Source organism: Apium graveolens, chromosome 6 (genome assembly GCF_009905375.1).
Source record: "Apium graveolens cultivar Ventura chromosome 6, ASM990537v1, whole genome shotgun sequence".
Lineage (NCBI taxonomy): Eukaryota > Viridiplantae > Streptophyta > Magnoliopsida > Apiales > Apiaceae > Apium > Apium graveolens.
In genome coordinates, this window is record NC_133652.1 from 45,898,645 (window position 1) to 45,908,534 (window position 9,890).

Sequence of the window (9,890 nt, forward strand, 5' to 3'; positions counted from 1 at the left end):
AATACCATATTTTTCAACTATGTAACATGTACATTTCACTAACATATTAGTTTTAAAATTGCGTTTACTCATTTGAACTATAAATACATATGTCGAAAAAACTCATTGTTACAACAAATTCTATATATAAATAAAATAATTTCTTGTAATAAAAAATATATTTCATTTCACAAATCCTTATACAAATTTTATAATCGTCGGAAGATCAATCAAAACATTGGTCACACATGTTATTTTGTTTGGAAATTCAAATCCTAGCATTTTCCGCGGCATACATAGGTTTGGAATTTCTACAAACTCTATACACGTGGGTCAGCAAAATTACACGGGGCGGTAATTATTTTACGATGTTAACATTATCAGCATACTAATAATGCTCCCCATTTCAAATTAAATAAAATTTCATGAATAAGTAACCAACTTTGTATATGGCATTTAGTTCACCCCAGCTATATGTTGATTTCTTAGTATATATAATAGGAGTAGTTTATACATTCTATCATATTAATTTTCTGCTATAGAAGATTGTTAGTAATTTCTACCAGAAAATTACGAATATGAGCTTTCTTAATAGATACAGTAGTCATCCAGTTCAAGTAGTACTCTTGGTTCATTCTCTCTCAATCCTCATTTCATCTGCAGTTTCAACAGAAACTCGAAAAGAAGCTTCCTTTCCGGCCATTTTTGTGTTCGGTGATTCAACAGTTGATCCAGGAAACAATAATTACATCGGAACTCCGTTTACGAGCGACTTCCCGCCTTATGGGATTGATTTTGAAAATCACATTCCTACGGGAAGGTTCACCAATGGCCGCCTCGTCACTGATTTTATTGGTAATTGTTATATTTTTATCTACTGCTTTTGCATGAATCATGATCACTGAACGCTGTCATCATCATAATTGTACAATGCCTTAGTTTTTGTTGGTCAGTATTGTATATAATTTTTTTTATTTAGTAAGTTCGTTTATGAGTAATTGTTTGCTTAAGTTAAGAAGTTACTTTTATAGACTCTGCCATGTACAGTAGAAGAGCTGTTCATTCAGAACTTTGATTAGAGTTTGATAGATTTAATCATCAGATACTTATTATACTCTACACTATGCATCATGCATTGTAGATTCTCAATACATTCTATGGCTTACTGAAAAATGGCGGGAAAAAGTATTCATTATTTGCTTCATTTGACAATAGAAAAAGGGTACTTAATAATTTTCTAGCAGCTAGGGAGCACATTTGTCACACTATACATGACCAATATGTTAAAATGTACTATAATTTTGAGGTTAGCATCTTATGTGGGCATCAAGGAGTATGTGCCACCGTATTTGGACCCGACGCTAAGCATGGAGGAGCTGCTTACCGGCGTTAGTTTTGCCTCTGCTGGATCAGGATTCGACACGCTCACTGCCTCTTTAACTGTAATCTCTCTTACTACAGTATATATATAGAGACATTGCAAGTTTCAATTTCATCGGCTTCGCATTACAATTTATCGTGTTATTATGATGTAATTATAAATGTTATAATTAAGGAAGCTGATGATATGTATATATTTATGAAAATATAGCAAGTAATACCAGTAATAAAGCAAGTGGATTGCTTTAAAGAGTATGTAAGGAGGATTGAGGAGGCCGTTGGGAAGGAAAGAGCAGAAGAATTGATCAAGAATGCATTATTTGTTATAAGCGCTGGCACAAATGATTATGTTCTTAATTACTACGGTCCACCCATTCGAAAACACACCTACACCATCTCAGCTTACCACCAGTTTTTAGTTCAAATCATCCAACAATTTATACAGGTTGGTAGTCTCCTACCCAGTTGAGCAACTAATTTAATCACTCTTAACATAGTTGCATTTTAGAATTAGTTATAAGAGGCCAAAACTGCTTATAAGTCACTTCCCTGTCCACGGTCAAGACAAAATATATTCACTAATCACTACGTACAGAGGCGGATCTAGGGGGGGTCCAGAGGGGTCCCTGGCCCCCCCTAAATTTCCAAATATAAGTTGGTAGTATGCAAAATTCATCACTTGTGACTGTAGCCTGGCTGGTTGTTGCTGTTTTGGTTCTAATGGAAAACCAGGGTTCGAACCCTATCTTTCTAACTTTCCTTCCTATATGCCTCTTCTATATTTACTTCTTCTTTTTTTATGCAAGTCTGTATATAAATCATGGGGAGCAGTTGATGATGCATCATGGTGACCCCTTGATGGATACAAATCTTCTTAGAATGATTTTCTAAAATTTTTTTGGACCCCCCTTAAAAAAATTCCTGCGTCCGCCACTGACTACGTACGTTCAGATATGTGTAAGGTTGATCAGTTTGCTGGTTGTTACTACGAGTTACTGTGAATTCATTAAGTATACGTGTACTGAATGGCAAACTGAATCATATTAATTGGGTAGGACATGCATCCTGCAGGTTATGATACTTGACACTTGTTCCACAAGTGGACAATGTCTTGAATAAATTATAAGGACGAAGCTACATCTATCACCACACATACTATCCATCATTCATTGTTCATCCGTAATTAGCTACAGTGCAAAATTATGTATGCATTTCAAAAGCATTATGAGGCGGATATTTTATTCTTTTGAAACTGTAGGACTTGGTGGACTTGGGTGCTAGAAAAATTCTTACTGCTGGACTACCTCCAATTGAGTGTTTGCCTATTGTTATAACTCTCAATTCACTCCACTCTGATGCATTTCACAAACGGAATTGCATTGATAGCTTATCCTCCGTTGCCCCAGATTACAATCAACTTATGGGGCAAACATTAAAGGACATGCACAATAGTAGTGATCTTCACATCTTATATGTTGACATACACAATTCCCTGCTTAATATTTTGCGCAACACCAAAAAGCTTGGTAAGAATTTTAGGACGATCCTAATCATTTCGTAGTTTTATGTCTCTCACTTCTATCCGGTCATAAATATAAGTTGTCTGTTAAATATGTGCAGGGTTTGAGGATGCTAACAGTGGTTGTTGCGGGACTGGATTACTGGAAACTTCCTTCTTGTGCAACCCAGATTCACCAGTTTGCTCCGATGCTTCTAGTTATGTATTTTTCGATTCGGTGCATCCAACTGAAAGGGCATATTATATCGTCTTTAAAGATATAATTCCCACCATCGATCTCCTTATCAATTCTTAGTATTTAATGCCAGGACTGGAAATGGATGCATCCTACTTAATTAATTAATTCATAAGTAGATGTAGGTATCCTGAATTGGTTTACAAAATTTTTACCGAATGACATGACAAAATATTTGATGTGTTGTTAATTTGTTGCCCATATATAAGTGGGATCATATCTTATTATTATTATTATTATTATTATTATTATTATTATTATTATCATCAAGTATACATGTTACATAACCATTTGGGAATGATTTTGAAAATCAATTCGGGATAGCAAGCATTTTCCTTAATGCAGTTGGTTGGTGCGTGCATATGTACTTAAGCACACTCTATTATCATCATTTTGTAGGTAACGACACATTTTCACATTCTGATACGCGTGTTGTCTCAAACAGGGACGGAACTGTACGGGGGCTTACCTGGGCTTAAGCCCAGGAGGAATTTAAAAAAAAATAGTAGTAATGCATATAGTAACCTATAGTAGTCCATTTATATAATTAGCATAATTCTAAATTTTTTTGTCCAGCCCGTTCAACTTAAATTCTAAAGTCAACAAAACAATAGTAAATCAAAAACTAAATATCGATAAGTACGGAAGACTTTAGTCAAATTTCTAATACCCTGTAAGCTAGATATGGAGTCTCAGGGTCATTTGTTAAATTTGAATCATTTTTTCTCGACGATTAAAATTCTGAACGATTGATAATCTGAATGCTGGACTGTTAATCCTGTTTGGTAAATAAATATCAAAATTTCTGAACGATAATATTTGTTGATCATATCCTTACGTATATGTAAAAATTAATTTGTATTTTAATCTTAATAATCAAATAACAATTTACACGTATTTTGAAAATTTAATAATAAAAACATACATATATTTTGAATAAATATTATCCATTTAAAGAGTAAACAATATTTTCAGTCGTAAACATGAAAAATATATTATTGTAAGTTTAATTTTAAAATTATTAAACAAATTTTAGACAAATGTATTTATATTAAAATCCACATTATTATTTGAATATAAACATATTTAAAAACTAAAAATATAAGTATAAATGTTAAATAAAATTAATATATGGCATGGAATTTTAATTTTATACTTTTTTTAAGAAAATCACGTATATATTATTAATAAATATATTATATTTTTGCATTATGGTCTAGTGGCTTGATATCACTTGATAAAACTTACTATATCCTGAGTTTACATGAACCATCCACCTATATTTTTTTGAATGAGTCGTTCAGCTAAATTCTTGGCTCATCCAGCTAACAAAAAAATTTATCAAACAATCTGAACAGGTGATTCAAATCTCGTCCAGTACTTTTGATATGGTACAGGGGTTAACAAATGACAGGCTTTGTTGCATGCCTGCAACTATTCTGAATAGTTTTTCTCATTCAATTTCTTTCTCATGAGCAAATTTTATCTCTTTTATTCGTTGTATATGTGAATTGTTTGCTATTTTTCTCATGCGCGTGAAGTCATGATTGACTTGTCAAGCCTATTCCATTCTAAATTTCTGGTTCCGTCCCTGTCTCAAATTTATGAAAACCAGAAATTTATAGCATTGGCCAAAAGAAAAGAGGCGAATTGAACGTCGAGAATAGTATGATAAAGCCTAAAAGTGGTGCGTGAGCGTCTTTTACGCAAAAATAAGTAGAAAGACTAAAATGAAAGAAAGCGTCAAGTAAACAAAACTCTGGTGCAGATGGTGAACTTTTTAGAGTAAAGAAACATGGTGCTCCTTACAGTATCTAACTATCAACCTTTCGTTACGTACCGAAGTACCGAACCGAGAAGAGTACGCTGATCCAAACTCGATCATATGTATCATGGACAGGACTATCTCAATCTGTGGCCAAATTTTGACAATGATCATTTTCAGAAACACCAAAGTTTTATATAGCAGTTTGATAAAATTTATGTTACTTTCCATACTAGTTTGGCATCATATTCGGCTCTAGAGATAGTTTGATTAACATAAAAATACCAGGCAAGTTTGGAATTCTTAGAAAGTGTCATTTTGTTTACTTATTTGGTTTAAAAAATTTATGGGAAGTTGCATTTTCAAAGAAGTTTGAATGCCAGTCAAATACATGAAGTTATCCACCAATCCCCCGTTAAATTACACTTTCCATGTTAGAGTTACTTGTTATAAAATTGAAAGTTTGAGACATGTTTTATATATATTCTTGATAAAATTCCCTAAAATTAATTGTTGGAAGTTGATCCTTAACACACGAAAACTTAAATTTTCATATTTGGATCTAAATTATTTTCTTAATGTAATTCATAAAAAAATTGAGTTGAAGTTACTAACTTGAAAAATATTGTGTGGGTTTACCACACTGATAAGGTAAAGAGAGGGTGTGTGTTTTATACAGTATCATGTGCAAAAATAGTTTACAACTATTAAGAAATGTGAGTGTATATGGTGTTACTGTGTGTCTTGCGCGAGCGCACACACGCACGCCGCCGCGACACGCCATCAGAAATTTCAATATCTGATACTGATTGACTGTTATGTTTCTGATTCTGAAATATATTGTATTAAATGCGTATTAAGCAGTATATTTATTTTAATTAATGTAATATCTTCAGTTACCTTTTGCTTTGTATTATATACAGGATTAAACGTTTGTAATAAGATATATTGAACACAATGAACACACAAACTTGTGAATCCCTAACTCCTACTTATCTCTCTTTCTCTCATCCATAATATACAGATTATAACATAGGTTTTTTTGGCGAACTGAGGTACATGTCGCTGTTGAGTGCTACGTATCTGTGGACGAGGTACTCTGTGTTGTTTTATCCTGAAAACGATATTGCTGCAATCTAACACAACGTAAGTGGGGCAATAATCTCTTAAAGAACAGTATAGACTTCTCAAAGGTTAGACGACTCAGATGTTATTGGTTCTTTCAGATTTGATAAAACTTCTGTAGAGCTAAGTGTTCTACCTCTCTTTGTCAATTGAGTTAGTGATTTATCTTGTTATTTGTCTTCGTATTTTGTTTCGTCACTTGGTTATTGCCTGTTCTTGTTAATTCTGATTAATATAACTGTCTCATTGTTGCGCGTATTGTTAATTATACCCAACAATCTTGAAAAGATTATCGGTGTTATACGGTTATTAGCAAGATGGTTAACGAAACTGGTGATGTTCCTAAGACTGTTGAGACTGGTTCTGGTTCTGATGGTACTGCTACCATCGATTGAACTACATACCGTTTTCCCCAGCTTATTGATTTATCGTGTATGCCTGATAAATTCAGTGGTGGAGTTTTTTTTTCTCGTTGGCAGAAAAAGATAAAACTCTGGTTAACGGTTAAGGGTCTATGGCTAGTAGTGCAGTATGATCCTCCTGTGTTGGATCAAGAGAAGGATGAATCTTTTTAGGCTTATACTTTATGGGCTGAGAAGGATGAGGTGGCTAGATTAGCCATTTTGGAAGCCTTGGCGAACACCTTGTTCGATATTTATTCATCAGATGGCTATACTACTAAAATCTTATGGGATAAGTTGAACCAAACCCACAATACTGATTTTTAAGGACTTGAGAAGTATTATGTGCCTAGGTTTCTTGAGTTCAAGCTGGTGGATGGAAAATCTATGACTGAACAGGTTCATGAGTTTGAAATATCGGTTCATGCTGTGGGTGAGTCCGGAACAGTCTTGCCTGAAAAGTTTCGAGTTATGTATGTGATTGAAAAGCTCCCTAAGTCTTGGGAAGAGTTTGTTCTCTCCCTGAAAAGACAGAAAGAAGATATCCCTTGGACTAACTTGATGTAGGACATCTCTGTGCATGAGCAACACAAGTCCAAACAAGGACATGTGACGCCTGCTGAACATGGAAGCTCGAAGGTGAATGCAGTGACTGTAGGACAGAAAAGAAAGGTAGTCACTAAGAAGGTTAACACTAAACCTGGCAAGAACAAAGCCAAAAAACCAAAGGCAAACAAACCATGTTGGTCTCGTGGACATGTTGGTCACTGGAACAAGGATTGTCCTAGTATTAAAGCTAAGAAAGCTGGAGTGGTACCTCAAGCAAATACTGTGGTTGGACATGGAATCACGAGGGGGCTTGTAGCTAACATGGTTGTTGGTGAGGTTGTTGCCTCTGGAACCGATGACAGGTATGTTACTTACAACCCTGTACTAGTTTCCACTTATCTGTCACATAAGTGGTTGATTGATACTGGAACTAATGTGCATATTTTTGATGATATTAGTTTGTTTGTATCTTATCAACAGAGTCGTGTAGTGACAGTGATAATGTGGAATGCTACTGTTGCAAAAGTGCTTGATATATGAAATGTGAACCTGAATGTTACTTCTGGGCGGATTCTATCTCTCACTAGAGTGCATCATCATGTTCCCTTCTATCCGGAAAAATATAATAAGTGGAAGTTGTTTAGTTAAGAAGTGACTTTGAACTTTCTTTGAAATATAATAAAATAATGATTACTCACACTGATACATTTTTTTGCAAGGATTATTTGTCTGATGGTTTGTTTTTGATTAATGCTGAACCCGTTTTGGATGATTTTATCAATGATAGTGTTGCACCTTCTGTTAATTGTGTAGAATAATTTGATTTGTGACACTTACAACTTGATCATTTAAATTTTAGTGCTCTAAAGAATATGATGAATTTAGAATTTATTCCAAAATATGTCATTGATAAGAAATATAAATATCAAATATGTGTAACCGCTAAACAAACAAAGAAACCTTTTAAAATGTGGGCATAAAAGATAAATTTGTTCTAGCTGCACAGTAACTCTCAATACAATAGTTACCTTGTGTGTAATGAATACATTTATAGTATATATTTTCAATTGGAATTTATCTGAAGCTCAATATAGCTAGGTTCATTCCGCAACAATGCATAGTCACAAATATTTTTGAGGGCGAAGGACGGAAATGAACTTTTTTCAAATCAGATTAACAAAAATAGCCCGTCTCAGGCGAGTTGGCCAATTTTGGCCGGTAAAATACGCATTCAACATCTGGGTATATAGAATACGTATTTGTCAGCCATGTAACTAGTCATTTTCTTAAAAAAAATATTGTAAACCTGGATAAGCAAAAGGGAAGGGAGTATAGTGTTATAATTTAAAAAAAAAACTAAAAATGGATACGCAAACCTGAAGGGAGTATAGCAACTAAAAGGAAGGATGTGGTTACGCATAGCGCAGTGTAGTAATGAGTATCCGGAATTATAGTATCTTGATATGTATTCTCGGGGGTGTAATGCTCAATATTTTTTTATTATTTTTGAAGCTGATTACGCATTACAGGATGGGGTATTGTGGAGGAATACGCAAACTCAATCGGGGTATCATGAGAAAGGAAAAACGAACATACTTTACTTTTAAATTCATTAAAAATATATTAAATTACGGTCCACTATATTAAATTTTTTGTTTGGTTAAAGGCCAAAAATCCTAAACACTAACCCCTAAATTGTTGTATTGTTTATTAATTTATTTTTAAATATTTCTAAAACCCAAAAGTTAAAATCTATTAAATTAGGGTTCAAGATAATAAATTTTTCGTTTGGTTCCTAGGGTTTAGGGCCTAAAGGCCCTAAACCCTAAATTAAATTAGGGTTTAGGCTCTAGGATTTAGGGCCTTCAGGCCCTAAATCCTAAACCCTAAACCCGAAAATGTTGTATCGTTTATTGATTTATTTTTAAATATTTTTAACCCAAAAGGGGCTATTGAACCCTAAAAAGTTAAAATCTATTAAATTAGGGTTCAAGATAATAAATTTTTCGTTTGGTTCCTAGGGTTTAAGGCCCTAAACCCTAGATTAAAATAGGGTTTAATCATAAATCATAAACCCTAAATCGTTGTATCATTTATTTATTTATTTTAAAAATTTCTAAAACCAAGAATCGGATTATTGAACCCTAAAATATTAAAAAAAATATTTGTTTAATGTTTTACATTCACTATTTTTATATTTCTAAAAATTCAAAAGGGGGTTATTGAACCCTAAAAAATTAAAATAGCTAAATTATGGCACACCCTTTAAATTAAAAGATATCAGCTTAATTTATTTTTAAAGAAAACGCATTTCAAATGATTACGCATATCTGAATTGTGTATTGCGAAGGAATACGCAAACTCGACATGGGTATCACGACAGTGGAAGAAATAAAACACTTTATTTTTAAATCTTAATACGCATTCGTGGTTATGGTATAAACGGATACGCAATTGTTAACGGGGTATTCCCATTAATACGCATGCCTAGTTGCTCTAAATTGGCGATTACGCAAGTGGGAGTGGAGTATATTATGTGATGTATCTACAACGTGCTATCACAGAAATACTATATTATTAAACACAACATCCCTAATTGTTCATTCACTTCTCTGCACTCTATGAAATCGATACAGGGGACTCTCTGTCACTACTGAAGGAACTTTAATTCTAATTCTCATGTACAAGGTATGCTCTATATTTTGATTACTTCGAATGACTTCACAATCGAATTTCATCTATGGTTGGATATACTCTGATGGTAATATTATAAATGATGTTGTGGAAGGTGTTAAATATGATAAGAAAATGACAAGATTAGTGAAATTATATTTTAGTTTTGAATATCAAGATATCTTGAATTTGTTGTATGCAAAGTTGTGGATAGATGCCGCTGTGCACACGTTGAATATATATAGAAGATTTTTAAATCCTACA

General features: G+C 33.4%; 1 protein-coding gene across 2 annotated transcripts; it reads left to right on the top strand.

The window, feature by feature from the left end:
- The first annotated feature begins 431 nt into the window (after positions 1-431).
- Positions 432-3,519, top strand: LOC141663980 (GDSL esterase/lipase At5g45960-like). 2 transcript variants are annotated; one of them, XM_074469830.1, is made up of 5 exons: positions 434-834; positions 1,291-1,421; positions 1,571-1,804; positions 2,618-2,885; positions 2,980-3,504. In XM_074469830.1, exons 1-5 carry the CDS (start codon positions 558-560, stop codon positions 3,171-3,173), a joined length of 1,104 nt encoding a protein of 367 aa, XP_074325931.1. In that variant the 5' UTR covers positions 434-557; the 3' UTR covers positions 3,174-3,504. The 2 variants fall into 2 exon arrangements, with proteins under 2 accessions (XP_074325932.1, XP_074325931.1); XM_074469831.1 differs by lacking the exon at positions 1,571-1,804 and having other exon boundaries at positions 432-834; positions 2,980-3,519.
- The last annotated feature ends 6,371 nt before the right edge of the window (positions 3,520-9,890 follow it).

What these genes read in the sequence shown, in the direction of transcription:
- LOC141663980 (XM_074469830.1), top strand. Translation starts at nt 558, where the DNA reads ATGAGCTTTCTTAATAGATACAGTAGTCATCCAGTTCAAGTAGTACTC. An exon ending in TCATCCAACAATTTATACAG is followed by an intron (nt 1,805 to 2,617) that starts GTTGGTAGTCTC and finishes TTGAAACTGTAG; the next exon opens with GACTTGGTGGACTTGGGTGC. An exon ending in GCGCAACACCAAAAAGCTTG is followed by an intron (nt 2,886 to 2,979) that starts GTAAGAATTTTA and finishes AAATATGTGCAG; the next exon opens with GGTTTGAGGATGCTAACAGT.